Genomic DNA, 16,253 nt, shown 5'->3' on the forward strand with positions numbered 1-16,253 from the left:
CTTACTGAAATTGTTACTAAGGAGTGGGATAGACCCGGTGTGCCGTTCTCACCCCCTCCGATATTTAGAAAAATGTTTCCAATAGACGGCACCACAAGGGACTTATGGCAAACGGTCCCTAAGGTGGAGGGAGCAGTTTCTACTTTAGCTAAGCGTACCACTATCCCGGTGGAGGATAGCTGTGCTTTTTCAGATCCAATGGATAAAAAGTTAGAGGGTTACCTTAAGAAAATGTTTGTTCAACAAGGTTTTATATTGCAACCTGTGGCAAACCTAGCCACTTCTGGACTATAATGTAAGAAAGGTTGTCTATAGGCTGTATTGTGTGCTATGTAGATGTGACAGACCCTTCTGGCAGTACTGAAGGAGTTAAATGTGTTTGGCTTTAAGAAGACTATTCTTGAACGACAAGGTTACTAGTCTCAGCTATTGTGTACTTTCATTAAAGCTAGTGATTACCATTCCATTGTTCAATCACATCTAGAGAGACGACGCCTTAGTGATAAGAAGAGCCAAGTGTGTGTCCTGTGGTTAAGTTGTTATCAGCTTGAGCAAGGTATTCTATTGTATCATGTCAAAAGGCGTGTTCCATCCATCTAATCTACAACATTCTTTTCAACCCCCCATCTGGGAGGTCAGACCTGCATAAATACTAGGCATAGCCTTTTTAATAAAGTTCATTCTGTTTTAAACCTGAAAACTGGCTGGGTCGTGAGTTATTGACTCCCAAACTGTGTTTCGTCCGGTTATTGGGAGTATTTTAATATTGCTCTCCGCTACAATTGGTGGCAAGCGTTGGGATCAGACCTTACAGCCGAAAAGCGCAATTCGTGCAATTGTAACTGCCGAATAAGAAAAGGGAATGGCAAGCAGAATACAGTGAAAGAACCGACTACCGAAGTGAATGGAGACGGATTATTCTAAGCTAAAGAGACAAACGTTAAAGGAACTGCTAGAAGCCAGGGGAAAGATAGCCAGCAGCAAACCCAAGGCTATATTAATTGCAGAGCTGATGGAGGGAGACAGAGCTCGCAGCGCTACGCCTCCAGCAGCCATGGAGGAGACCCTATACCAGAGGGAAATGAGGACCAGGCTGGAATTTTTACCCCAACCTGTACCACGGGACATGCTATCCGTGGTAATGGCAGATGTGCAGGAGTACGTGATGGCACACAGTCCGCGGAATGCATCCTCCCGAGCAGAATCCATTTCGGAAGCACTCAGTAACCCAGTAAGACCCAAAATCCCATACCATGCCTTTAAAATGTTTTGTGAGGAGAAGGATGAGATCGATGGGTATTTACAGGATTTTGAGAGACTGTGCGAGTTACATGAGTTGGAGCAGTCCGTATGGGTGCCGGTGCTAGCAGGCAAGCTAGCCGGTAGGGCAGCGGAAGCGTATCGCGCTGTACCCAGGGAGGACAGCAAGGATTACGCTAAAGTGAAGAGCGCAATCTTGGAAAGATATGCCATTACCCCAGAGGCATACCGGCGCAAGTTTAGAGGCCTGCGCAAGCCAGAAAGAGATTCCCATGCAGAGTGGGCCCACAAGCTGGATCAAGCATCTCAGGGGTGGATACAGGCCAGCCAAGCTACCACCATGGAAGAATTGCGACAACTGATGCTGTTGGAGCAATTCTTTAACGGCTTGTCCCCAGAAGCCCAAGAATGGGTGAGAGATCGAAAACCCCTCACGTTAACCGAAGCAGCCAGATTAGCAGACCAGCATTTTGACGCCAGGAGGCACCATGGACTACTACCTAAGACGTACACTCGACCCACAGGACAGCCCAGTCCTCTACAGTCTAACAACCCCACAGCGGCACCGTTTCGTCCAGCCCCAGGGAATCCACCACCCCCCTCACGATACAATGGACGGGCGAATATACAATGCCACACCTGCAAGCAGTGGGGACATATGGCACGTGAGTGCACCCAAAATCGGAGCAGACAAGCTTGGAACCAGGTCAGACAGAACCTGGCCCCAAGGGCGGCTGCTCACCATTACCAAACGGAGCCAGCCGCTCATGAGGGGTTGAGCACCCCAGCCGGGGAACCCCTGGGAATTCTGCATGAGGTGATGTCGGTCCGAGCCACCGATAACCGGCAACATCACCGTCAGCTGGTGACCGTGGAGGGGAAGGAGGTCCAGGGACTTCGGGATTCGGGAGCTACTTTAACCCTGATAGCTCCCCATTTGGTGCCAGATACAGCACACACGGGCGGATCCGTGGCAGTACGAGTGGCAGGGGGAGCAGTATACCGATTGCCCACTGCTAAGATTCATTTGGATTGGGGTGCAGGGGAGGGCATGGTAGAAGTGGGCTTAATGCAAAACCTACCAGCGGATGTTGTACTGGGGAATGACCTGGGTCAGATGACCTCTGCTTTTGTACCTCAGGCTCCACATCAGGAGGTCCACCCAGTAACCACCCGGCAGCAGGCACGCACTACGGCCCCACCAGCTCACCACGAGGCTCAGGTAAGAGACCATGACACCCCCTTGACACATATGACTTGGGATACCCCCACCCAATTTGAGGCGGAGGTGAAAGCTGACCCCACGCTGCAGGCATACCGGGATAAAGGGAACACCGATCAGGCTGGGTTAGAAGGGGAACGGTACGTCTGGGAGAAAGGGTTATTGTACCGCATAGCCGAACGGGGGGTAGGCAGCGCAGTCACCGTGACCACTAAGCAACTGGTAGTACCCCAGAAGTATAGGCAGGAACTGCTCAGGATAGCTCATGACATTCCCCTGTCAGGCCACCTGGGAATGACTCGCACCCGCTACAGATTGACCCACGCCTTTTCCTGGCCTGGGATCTCTAAAGATGTACGGCAATATTGCACCTCCTGTGACGTGTGCCAACGAGTAGGCAAACGAGGTGACCGCCCTAAGGCTAAATTATGCCCGTTACCCATTATTGAGGAACCCTTTAGCAGGGTAGCAGTAGATATCGTAGGGCCTCTACCCAAGCCCAGTCCCTCCGGGAAGAGGTACATTTTAACCGTAGTGGACTATGCCACTAGGTACCCCGAGGCCATTGCGCTCTCCAACATCCATGCAGAGACGGTAGCTGAAGCCTTAATAAAAATATTTTCCCGGGTAGGGTTCCCCCAGGAGATAATATCAGATAGGGGAACCCAGTTTACCGCAGAGGTGACCCAACAACTTTGGAGGGTATGTGGTGTTAGACCCATAATTAACTCAGCCTACCATCCCCAGTCCAATGGGTTATGTGAGAGATTTAATGGGACTTTAAAACAGATGCTCCGTACATTTGGCGAGACTCATAAGGACTGGGAGCGCTACCTACCCCATCTGCTTTTCGCATATAGGGAGGTACCCCAAGAGTCGACAGGTTTTTCCCCCTTCGAATTGCTATTTGGGAGAAGGGTGCGGGGGCCATTAAACCTCATTAGGGAGCATTGGGAGCGAGAGAGTAGCCCCGATGGTAAACCCATTGTATCTTACGTGCTGGAGTTCAGGGACCGACTGGAGGCATTAACCCAGGCTGTACGTACCAACCTCCAGGCGGCTCAACAACGCCAGCGCCGCTGGTACGATGGGGGAGCCAGGGATCGCAGCTTTCAAGTGGGGCAGAAAGTTTTAATTTTAAAACCTGTACGCACCGACAAGCTGCAGGCCGTCTGGCAAGGCCCATACCAGGTCGTAGAGCAGCGATGCGACACTACCTATGTGATTGGCCCCTGCTCAGGGGTAGGGAAGCGACGCATGCTTCATGTGAACATGCTCAAACCCTACCATGAGAGGATGGAGGACGTGGCGGCAATATGCGCCTCGGCCTCTGAGGATCAGGAGAATCTGCCTCTCCCTGACCTATTAGAATCAGAGGACCAGATAGAGCCCTCCAGGGGCGTTCAGCTGGGGGAGCGGCTAAGCCCTTCGGAGCGTGCCCAGGTACAGGAGTTGATAGTAGCTAAAGGGGCTATCTTCTCCCACTTACCTGGGTACACCCCGCTGGCCACTCACCGAGTTGAAACCCCGGGGCAGCTACCTATGCGGCAGACCCCGTATCGTGTCCCTGAAGCAGTCAAGGCACACATGAAGGCAGAAATTGACGAGATGTTGCAACTAGGGGTTATCGAACCTTCCGACAGCCCCTGGGCATCCCCGGTAGTGTTGGTACCCAAGAAAGACGGCACCACACGCTTCTGTGTTGACTACCGGAGGCTAAATGACAAAACGGTGTCTGATGCCTATCCGATGCCCCGGATAGACGAGTTGCTGGATAAAATGGCTAGGGGACAGTATCTTACGACCATAGACTTATGCAAGGGATACTGGCAAATCCCGCTAGCCGATGACGCCGTCCCCAAGTCAGCGTTTGTCACCCCGTTTGGCCTATACCAATTTCGGGTCATGCCTTTCGGGATGAAGAACTCTCCGGCAACCTTTCAAAGGATGGTAGATCGGCTACTGGACGGGTTCCAGGAGTATGCCTGCGCATACCTGGACGATATTGCCATATATAGCCAGAACTGGGCAGAACACCTACAGCATATAGGAGCAGTTATTGACCGTATAGGGGAGGCAGGGCTGACCCTGAAACCTAGTAAATGCCATATCGGGATGGCAGAAGTGCAGTATTTAGGCCACCGGGTGGGGAGCGGGCACCAGAAACCCGAACCGGCCAAAATTGAAGCTGTTGCTAAGTGGCCCACCCCTAGGACCAAGACCCAAGTACTGGCATTTTTAGGCACGGCGGGGTACTACAGAAAGTTCGTGCCCAATTATAGTGCCCTAGCCAAACCCCTGACTGACTTGACACGTAAGAACCTTCCCCGACAAGTTACTTGGGCCCCAGAGTGTGAGCAGGCATTCCAACAACTAAAGACGGCTCTAACTAATGCGCCTGTACTTGCTGCACCCGATCCAACTAAAAGATTTCTTGTTCACACAGACGCTTCGATGTTTGGAGTGGGGGCAGTGCTGAGCCAAGTTGGAGCAGATGGCGGAGAACACCCCGTAGCTTACTTGAGCCGAAAGTTGTTGCCCCGTGAAGTAAGCTACGCCGCCATCGAAAAAGAATGCCTGGCCGTGGTGTGGGCCCTCAAAAAGTTGCAGCCGTACCTGTATGGACAACCTTTTTCCTTACTCACAGATCACAACCCGTTGGTGTGGCTGAACCGTGTGGCCGGGGACAATGCCAGGCTGCTGCGCTGGAGTTTGGCGCTGCAGCCCTTCGACTTTACCATCCATTACCGCCCAGGGAAACAAAACGGTAACGCCGACGGGTTGTCCAGACAAACTGAACTTGAAAAGTGATCTGTGAGTGCTTCCCCGGACATCCCCAAGCCGATCCGTTGGGATCAGACTGTGTATGCCGGCTTGGTTCTGGGGGAGCATTGTGGCAAACCTAGCCACTTCTGGACTATAATGTAAGAAAGGTTGTCTATAGGCTGTATTGTGTGCTATGTAGATGTGACAGACCCTTCTGGCAGTACTGAAGGAGTTAAATGTGTTTAGCTTTAAGAAGACTATTCTTGAACGACAAGGTTACTAGTCTCAGCTATTGTGTACTTTCATTAAAGCTAGTGATTACCATTCCATTGTTCAATCACATCTAGAGAGACGACGCCTTAGTGATAAGAAGAGCCAAGTGTGTGTCCTGTGGTTAAGTTGTTATCAGCTTGAGCAAGGTATTCTATTGTATCATGTCAAAAGGCGTGTTCCATCCATCTAATCTACAACATTCTTTTCAACCCCCCATCTGGGAGGTCAGACCTGCATAAATACTAGGCATAGCCTTTTTAATAAAGTTCATTCTGTTTTAAACCTGAAAACTGGCTGGGTCGTGAGTTATTGACTCCCAAACTGTGTTTCGTCCGGTTATTGGGAGTATTTTAATATTGCTCTCCGCTACACAACCCCTTGCATGCATTGCGCCGATCACGGCTGCAGCGGCATTCTGGATTGAGTCTCTGGAAGAGAACATTGGTTCAGCTACTCTGGACGACATTACGGACAGGCTTAGAGTCCTTAAACTAGCTAATTCATTCATTTCGGAGGCTGTAGTACATCTTACTAAACTTACGGCGAAGAATTCAGGATTCGCCATTCAGGCACGCAGGGCGCTGTGGCTAAAATCCTGGTCAGCTGATGTTACTTCTAAGTCTAAATTGCTTAATGTACCTTTCAAAGGGCAGACCTTATTCGGGCCCGGGTTGAAAGAGATTATCGCTGACATTACAGGAGGTAAAGGCCATGCCCTGCCTCAGGACAAGGCCAAAGCCAAGACTAGACAGTCTAGTTTTCGTTCCTTTCGTAATTTCAAAGCAGGAGCAGCATCAACTTCCTCTGCACCAAAACAGGAAGGAGCTGTTGCTCGCTACAGACAAGGCTGGAAACCTAACCAGTCCTGGAACAAGGGCAAGCAGACTAGGAAACCTGCTGCTGCCCCCAAAACAGCATGAATTGAGGGCCCCCGATCCGGGATCGGATCTAGTGGGGGGCAGACTTTCTCTCTTCGCCCAGGCTTGGGCAAGAGATGTTCAGGATCCCTGGGCGCTAGAGATAATATCTCAGGGATACCTTCTGGACTTCAAATACTCTCCTCCAAGAGAGAGATTTCATCTGTCAAGATTGTCAACAATCCAGACAAAGAAAGAGGCTTTTCTACGCTGCGTACAAGAACTCTTGTTAATGGGAGTAATCCATCCAGTTCCACGATCGGAACAGGGACAGGGGTTTTACTCAAATCTGTTTGTGGTTCCCAAAAAAGAGGGAACTTTCAGACCAATCCTGGACTTAAAGATCCTAAACAAATTCCTAAGAGTTCCATCGTTCAAGATGGAGACTATTCGGACAATTTTACCTATGATCCAAGAGGGTCAGTACATGACCACTGTAGATTTAAAAGATGCTTACCTGCACATACCGATTCACAAAGATCATTACCGGTACCTAAGGTTTGCCTTCCTAGACAGGCATTACCAGTTTGTGGCTCTTCCATTCGGATTGGCTACAGCGCCAAGAATCTTCACAAAGGTTCTGGGTGCTCTTCTGGCGGTACTAAGACCGCGGGGAATCTCGGTAGCTCCATACCTAGACGACATTCTGATACAAGCTTCAAGCTTTCAAACTGCCAAATCTCATACAGAGTTAGTGCTGGCATTTCTAAGGTCACATGGATGGAAGGTGAACGAAAAGAAAAGTTCACTCGTTCCACTCACAAGAGTTCCCTTCCTGGGGACTCTTATAGATTCTGTAGAAATGAAGATTTACCTGACAGAGGACAGGCTATCAAGACTTCAAAGTGCTTGCCGCACTCTTCATTCCATTCAACACCCGTCAGTGGCTCAATGTATGGAGGTAATCGGCTTAATGGTAGCGGCAATGGACATAGTACCCTTTGCACGCTTACACCTCAGACCACTGCAACTGTGCATGCTAGGTCAGTGGAATGGGGATTACTCAGACTTATCCCCTTCTCTGAATCTGGATCAAGAGACCAGAAATTCTCTTCTATGGTGGCTTTCTCGGCCACACCTGTCCAGGGGGATGCCATTCAGCAGACCAGACTGGACAATTGTAACAACAGACGCCAGCCTTCTAGGTTGGGGTGCCGTCTGGAATTCCCTGAAGGCTCAGGGACTATGGAGTCAGGAGGAGAGTCTCCTGCCAATAAACATTCTGGAATTGAGAGCAGTTCTCAATGCCCTCCTGGCTTGGCCCCAGTTGACAACTCGGGGGTTCATCAGGTTTCAGTCGGACAACATCACGACTGTAGCTTACATCAACCATCAGGGAGGGACAAGAAGCTCCCTAGCTATGATGGAAGTATCAAAGATAATTCGCTGGGCAGAGTCTCACTCTTGCCACCTGTCAGCAATCCACATCCCGGGAGTGGAGAACTGGGAGGCGGATTTCTTAAGTCGTCAGACTTTTCATCCGGGGGAGTGGGAACTTCATCCGGAGGTCTTTGCCCAAATACTTCGACGTTGGGGCAAACCAGAGATAGATCTCATGGCGTCTCGACAGAACGCCAAGCTTCCTCGCTACGGGTCCAGATCCAGGGATCCAGGAGCAGTCCTGATAGATGCTCTGACAGCACCTTGGGACTTCAGGATGGCTTACGTGTTTCCACCCTTCCCGTTGCTTCCTCGATTGATAGCCAGAATCAAACAAGAGAGAGCATCAGTGATTCTAATAGCACCTGCGTGGCCACGCAGGACTTGGTATGCAGACCTGGTGGACATGTCATCCTGTCCGCCTTGGTCTCTACCTCTGAAACAGGACCTTCTGATACAGGGTCCCTTCAAACATCAAAATCTAACTTCTCTGAAGCTGACTGCTTGGAAATTGAACGCTTAATTTTATCAAGACGTGGGTTTTCTGAGTCAGTTATTAGTACCTTAATACAGACTAGGAAACCTGTTACCAGAAAGATTTACCATAAGATATGGCGTAAATACCTACATTGGTGTGAATCCAAAGGTTACTCTTGGAGTAAGGTTAGGATTCCTAGGATATTGTCTTTTCTACAAGAAGGTTTAGAAAAGGGTTTATCTGCTAGTTCATTAAAGGGACAGATCTCAGCTCTGTCCATTCTGTTACACAAACGTCTGTCAGAAGTTCCTGACGTCCAGGCTTTTTGTCAGGCTTTGGCCAGGATTAAGCCTGTGTTTAAAACTGTTGCTCCACCATGGAGTTTAAACCTTGTTCTTAATGTTTTACAGGGCGTTCCGTTTGAACCCCTTCATTCCATTGATATAAAGTTGTTATCTTGGAAAGTTCTATTTTTAATGGCTATTTCCTCGGCTCGAAGAGTCTCTGAATTATCAGCCTTACATTGTGATTCTCCTTATTTGATTTTTCATTCGGATAAGGTAGTCCTGCGTACTAAACCTGGGTTCTTACCTAAGGTAGTTACTAACAGGAATATCAATCAAGAGATTGTTGTTCCTTCTTTATGCCCAAATCCTTCTTCAAAGAAGGAACGTCTACTGCACAACCTGGATGTAGTCCGGGCTCTAAAATTTTACTTGCAGGCAACTAAGGAATTCCGACAAACGTCTTCTCTGTTTGTCATTTACTCTGGGCAGAGGAGAGGTCAAAAAGCTTCTGCTACCTCTCTTTCTTTTGGCTTCGTAGCATAATTCGTTTAGCTTATGAGACTGCTGGACAGCAGCCCCCTGAAAGAATTACAGCTCATTCTACTAGAGCTGTGGCTTCCACTTGGGCCTTCAAGAATGAGGCCTCTGTTGAACAGATTTGCAAGGCTGCAACTTGGTCTTCGCTTCATACTTTTTCCAAATTTTACAAATTTGACACCTTTGCTTCATCGGAGGCTATTTTTAGGAGAAAGGTTCTTCAGGCAGTGGTTCCTTCTGTATAAAGAGTCTGCCTATCCCTCCCGTCATCCGTGTACTTTTGCTTTGGTATTGGTATCCCAGAAGTAATGATGACCCGTGGACTGATCACACTTAACAGAAGAAAACATAATTTATGCTTACCTGATAAATTCCTTTCTTCTGTAGTGTGATCAGTCCACGGCCCGCCCTGTTTTTAAGGCAGGTAAATATTTTTTAATTTATACTCCAGTCACCACTTCACCCTTGGCTTTTCCTTTCTCGTTGGTCCTTGGTCGAATGACTGGGAGTGACGTAGAGGGGAGGAGCTATATGCGGCTCTGCTGGGTGAATCCTCTTGCACTTCCTGTAGGGGAGCAGTTAATATCCCAGAAGTAATGATGACCCGTGGACTGATCACACTACAGAAGAAAGGAATTTATCAGGTAAGCATAAATTATGTTTTTCAACAAAGGATATCTAAAGAATGAATCAAATTAGCTAATAGAAGTAAATTGAAATGTTGCTTAAAATAATATTCTCTTTCTGAATCATGAAAGAAATATGTTGGGTTTCATGTCCCTTTAAAAAGCTGTATTGCCCAAGACTTAGAACACATTTTAATGTGTTCACCTAAGTGCTTGTTGCTACATATTAACCACAGTGTTTGTAATGATGCTAACCAGCAGCATTTTATAAAGCAAGTTACAAGTCCCATAACCAGACGAGAAGCATTTTATTCAAATAAATGTGTGAACACCTACCAATAAAAACATTACAAGGTCTCTATAAAGTTCCTCATCTGTGTACATATGAAGTGCATCAATGCACTGTATTCTTGACAACAAGCATTTATATATATATATATATATGTCTTGTATATGTTTTTATTCTATATTACCTGGCAACTAACCAGTTCACAATGAACAGTAGGCTTCTAAGTAAAATGTAGGTGACAAGATAGAAACATCCCACTGAGAAGATAATCTATATAATTACTTAATTGGGGGGGATACAAGAGAGGTAATTGTACTACTACACACTGTTATATAATTAAGTTGGGTCAAATTCTGTTCTTCTGGTTTACTTATCTATCTATTATCTTAACCCACAGGAAGCTTCATTCTGATGAACCTGCTGACAGCCATTATATACAATCAATTCAGGGGCTACCTCATGGTTCGTACGCTTTGTTTTGTCTTTGTGTTTATTCCATTCTGGGTCACATTTGCTGCTGAAGAATATTTTATCAGGAAAACTCTAATACTTCCCCAGTTACTGTTCTGTAATGAGATCCTGTAGGAGTATTAGTGAGGCTTCTGAGTGAAGTTTATTATGGCATATTCTGACCCTGTGTAGCACAAAAGTCAGATTTTTAATATAAACATATTATATTTAGTAAAGTCACAGGTTAATAGAAAGTGCTTCTTACAGAGACTTTGTAGACAAAGGTCAGTACTACGTTAGCCAGTGTATTCTGATAATGCCTGACAAAGGGACTTCCGTGTCCTGAAAGCTTGCAATTGTATCCACTATTAGCTATTAAAGGGACATTAAACACTTTGCGATGATATATATATATATATATATATATATATATATATATATATATATATATATATATATATATACTGTGTGTGTGTGTGTATATGTATGTATGTGTATATGTATGTATGTATGTGTATATATATATGTGTATGTGTATATATATATGTGTGTATATATATATATATATATATATGTGTATGTGTGTGTGTATATATATATATATATACACACACACTCACAGGAACGAACAACTGGCTCAATACTATTGTTAGCCTGTTCTATGGCGATTTACCACCTGGGTGCAAGAACTTTCCTGTAGCATATCAGTCTGATTCCGCCTATTACGGTCAGTCCAGCGCCGAAATACCAGGCAGTTCCTCTCTGAACAAGGAACAGGATTATGGCTACACCTCACTGACAAGGCCCAATGAAGGCCGAAACGATCATCGCTTGGCTAGTAAAATTATATTATTTAATAATGATGTAATCATATAATGTATTTAATTACAATTTGGATCCTTCCATGCTTAGCCTTAAATTACCATACTACTTTACTTTCGTCTGGTACCTCAGATGATAATAGGTCCCAAGCTGGACATATTAACTATTTTCTACTGTTGTAGTGCTCCCAAAGCATGCGCTCATATCCCATCACATATCTATGGTAAAGCTGTTGTATTAATTCAATATTTTAATGTTTTAATATAACATGGTCTAGCCACATATTTCTATCCATTACAATATATAAACCAATGTAAATATACTTAGGTTTAAACCTGTATTATATATTGTAAAATGCCATTAATTTGCTTCATGTAGTAGATCGTAAATGGTTAGCAATCGAAAAATCCCTTCATAAACAAAGGGACTTAGGCAGCTAAAAATAATATAAAAGAGGAACTATAAATCTCCTTCAAATTAATGATGAGGTATGGGCGCATGGTCAAGTTATCAACCATGTATCACTATGGCCGGTCGTGCCCCTTTTGTTTGGCCTATGTCCTGTATGCTGGTTTGCACTCATTAGTTTCTCTTCAGAAATTAATGACATCCTCCCCCCAACCGGGAGGATTGCAAACACACTCAATTCTGGAGCGTGCCTCCCTAGTTGTGCAATCAACATATTGCCCATCACATGATGAACACTCTACCAAGTACACCACAAAAGTGGTCCTACAATTGGTGCAACTGGTGAGGTCAAAGACCCTGTTTGTAATTTTTGATTGAGGAAACTTTCCAGTGTTGACATGCTATGCACTTAGAGTAATGGCATATAAAATGCCCTTTGACATTTAACCAGCTACTGACTGATTTAATCCTATTCCTTAGCATGCTAGGAGCCACCAAATTGCCTATAGTACATGCACGGAGGGGGGGGGGTATCAGTTAGTAGAGGTTAGAGGAGAGGTCTACAGTAGTTGCTAATTCATAAGGGAAAGGCTGGGAGCACTTTTAAGTGTATGTGATAGTCTTTGGGTTTCCTGGTAAAAGAACCATGGGTCCCATATCTTCCAGTACATATCTTCCCTGTCTAGATTGGAATAGAAGCTTTTTTCCATGGTAGCGTATGATTGAATTATGGGAATTACGTCTACAATATCAGGGGTACGAGGTTGCTTCCAAGCCCTAGCTATGGCGAGTTTCATAGCAGAAAGGACAAAGATGACCAGTTTAGATGGCGTGGCCGGTGTGGTAGTTGGGAGTATATGCAGAAGGGCCATTTCTGGTGTCCGTCATATCGGCAACCCTATATCTGAGCAGAGGTGGAGTATCTTGTCCCAGCTGGGTTTCAGTACAGGGCAGTCCCACCAGATATGGATATCTGATCCCTTATGTCCGCAATTCCGCCAACACAGGGGGGGTTGTGACGGGAACATCTGTGATAGTCTAGAGGTGGTGTAATACCATCTAAGGAGTAATTTCATATATGATTCAATTGTGTTTGCGCAATGTAGGGTCTTTCTAGTAAGTCACGGCCCTTTGTAAGTCCTTGTCAGTAATAGGCCTAGCCAGGTCAAATTCCCATGCTTTTAGCTGCCAAATTCTGTCAGAGTTGGTGGATGTCTGGATCATGTTGTAGTGGTGCGACAGGGATTTAGGGGTTTTTACTTTTAATTTCCACAATTTTTCCCAAGTGTTTAGGGGTCTGCAGACGGTCCTGGGAAACCCCCAAGACAGTAAGAAATTGTATAGTCCAGAGTATTCGAACAGGGCCCACGCCGGAGGGCTCTGTATTAATGACGTTGGATTCCACGGTTGGGTCAACGCTTCCAAAGAGTAAAGTTGGGAGACCTGATGTAGGTCCCATTTTCCCCATTGTGAGACATGTGTGTCCGGTAAGGCCACAAGCAGGCCCGGAATAGAGTTTAGAGGGGAAGGGTGAGGGGCAATTTCTGAGAAATGTCTGAGGCTTTGCCAGATTTTCAATTTTTCTCTAATGATGGTGTTCCTTATCCCTAAAGCATCCAAATGGTAGTCTGGGATCCAGGGAAGATCTGTCAAGTCAAGCCCTGTAGGTAGATTGGATGCTCTATGGTCTTCCACCTTTGTGGTTCACCTTTGTCTGCCCATGCAGAGATGTGTGTCAGTCGTGCGGCTTCATAGTAACCTTGGACACTGGGCATGGCTACACCGCCTCGCTCAAACAGTTTCTGAAGTGTTTTAGCTGCTATGCGGGGTCTAGAAGGGCCCCAGACATATCTCTGGAAAAGGGATTGGAGCCTACCTAAAAGACCTCTAGGGACGTTAAGTGGTAAACATCGGAAGTAGTAAAGAATCTTGGGAAGAATAGTCATTTTTAGAGACGCTATACGGCCAAGCCACGAGATTTCCCTAAAGTTCCAAGAGGCGGTGAGTGTAGCAACCTCTTGTGAAACTGCATCATAGTTTTTACTGATCACCAACTTGGGGTTTGGTCCCAACTGGACCCCCAGATGTCGGATAGTTTCTGTTGACCATTGAAAAGAATATGTAGTTCGAAGGACTTCCAGTTCGAATGTGGGGATAAGAATAGGTAGCGCCTCCGTTTTAAGAACATTAATCTTATGATAACTGTATTTGCCAAAGTCATTGATAATATCAGAGTGCTGGTAGGTAGCCTAGGGGGTTTGTTAAAAAGAGTAATATCGTCGGCGAAGAGGCAATCTTCTCACCCTCTTCACCAATTGGGACTCCTCGTATTAGTGGAGAGTTGCGAATGGATTGTGCCAGAGGTTCGATTGCAAGGACAAAGATCAGGGGCGACAGAGGGCACCCCTGTCTAGTGGCGTTTGTAATCTGAAATTCTGGGGAGGCAAATCCCAGTCCTCTGACTACTGCTGAGGGGTCTGTATAAAAAGCTCGGATTGCCTTGATTACTTCGTGTGGAAGGCCAAACTGAGAAAGAGCCAACCATAGGTAGTCCCATCTGACCCTGTCAAACGCTTTTTCGGGGTCCAATAACAGGGCCAGCATGGGGCATTTGTCTGGAGGCTTCTGTAAAAATATTATCTGGTCCCTCTCTGCCAAACGTGAATCCAACTTGGTCAGGGTGGACGAGCTTTGGGATAAGTCGGTTGAGTCGGTTCGCCCAGAGCTTGGCATAGAGCTTCGCATCTGTGTTGATCAATGAGATCGGTCTATAGCTGCTGCATTGGGAGGGATCCTTATTTGGCTTTGGTATAGGCAGAATTACTGCCTGTAAAAACTCTTTTCATTACCCCTTTGTCACGCGTCTCTGTATAGACCTTTAGAAAGATGTTATTAAGATCCGACTTTAAAAGTTTGTAGAAGGCTGCCAGGAAACCATCTGGTCCTGGCGCTTTGTTACTCTGAGTGTGTTTAATGGCTAGGTTAAGTTCAGTTCGTGTAAACGGGTCATTGAGTGATTCTTTGTCTGATGTTGATAGTTTTGGAAGATTTAGTTTATGTAGGAAAGTAGTTATGGCCTGGACAGAGGCTTCAGTACTGACCATAGAGGGTTTTAGGTTGTAGAGTTTGGAATAATATTCAGCGAACTTTTCCCCTATTTCTTTAGGGGAGGTGACTGTTGTAGTACCCCGTTTTAAGGTCAAGATCTGAGCTACTGCGGTTCTACCCCTCAATTTACACGCCAATAGGGCTGAAGCTTTATTCCCTTGGCAGTACAATAGCTGTTTGAAGCGGAAGTAGGAATCCTTGACCTTTTCTAATTCTCTGGCTGCTAGTAGATTTCTTAGTTGTTTGATTTCATCAGCTAGTAGTGGGGATGGAGAGGACTTATTCGTCAACTCTTTATTCCTCAGGGAAGCAACTAACAATCCCAGTGGGGAGCATGATTGGGCCTTAGCTACTGCTTGTTGTCAAAAGCATATGCCTCTAATGTAAGCTTTGAGTGCGGCCCAGATTGTCTGTTAAGACATCTGGGGGTTTCATTGATCTGTAAAAACTCAGCTACAGAGCTTTGAAGGGAGATTCTGAAGCCCGGATCATGTAGTAACGGTCTCGGGAATTTCCAGCTAGGTCTAGAGGTTTTGGTCAAGTCAGTAGAGAGGGTGATTGTGAGAATGTCGTGGTCTGACCATGGGCAAATCCGAATGTGTGAAGAAACTATTTTATTAAGTGTCCAGGAGTCGGTTAACAGATAGTCAAGTCTCGAGTATGAATTGTGTGGTTTGGAGACGTAGGTATAGTCTTTGTCGTTCTGGTGCTGTGCCCGACATATGTCATATAAATTATATTGAATTATGTGTTGCCGGAACTTGGCAGCAGCATGGGTGGTATATGCATCAATTTTCTTACCCCTTTGGACATTTGTATCTGAAAACGGGTCCCAAACCATGTTAGAATCTCCTCCCAAGATTACTGTCCCCACTTTAAGCGGTTCAACCTTAGATAGCACTGCCTTCAAAAATTTTGGTTGGGATTGATTGGGACATATATGTTGACCTTGGTGAATAGTAGGCCGTTTAATTTGCAGATAAGTATCAGGTATCTGCCTTGGTCGTCTTTCTCCTCGTGTACGAGTTCAAAGTGTAAAGATTTATGGATAACTATAGCTACTCCTCTCGATTTCTCAATAAAGGAAGAGAAGAATATTGTAGGGTATTCAGAGGATTTATAAGGTTGCTGGCACGACGCCAGTCAATGGGTTTCTTGCAAAAATATGGTTAGGGCTTTCATGGAATTAGTAAGAAGACTTCTCTTATCGGGTGAGTAAGCCCTTTGGCATTTAGGGTGGCAAAAGTGATGGTGTCTGCAACTACTTCCATTATGGGTTATCTGAGGCGAGTGGGAAAGGAACAGGAGGGATACGAGGAGGGATACGGGGAGGTAAGGTTAAGGTCAGGGCGGGGCAGGAGGGAGGGGAGAAGGGTAGTACTTACCCCACCTGGATCCGTTCTATATACAACAAATTAAAGACGACCAGA

The 16,253-nt window shown here is 46.0% G+C and overlaps 1 protein-coding gene across 1 annotated transcript in view; it reads left to right on the plus strand.

The window, feature by feature from the left end:
• The window catches only part of TPCN2 (two pore segment channel 2), a 215,898-nt gene that overhangs the window by 88,840 nt on the left and 110,805 nt on the right, over positions 1–16,253 (plus strand). The window contains exon 11 of the mRNA XM_053716413.1: positions 10,433–10,497. Coding sequence (XP_053572388.1) covers positions 10,433–10,497 — 65 coding nt within the window. The remainder of the gene's footprint in view (positions 1–10,432; positions 10,498–16,253) is intronic.

The sequence above is a fragment of the Bombina bombina genome, chromosome 6 (assembly GCF_027579735.1).
Source record: "Bombina bombina isolate aBomBom1 chromosome 6, aBomBom1.pri, whole genome shotgun sequence".
In the NCBI taxonomy this organism is placed as follows: domain Eukaryota; kingdom Metazoa; phylum Chordata; class Amphibia; order Anura; family Bombinatoridae; genus Bombina; species Bombina bombina.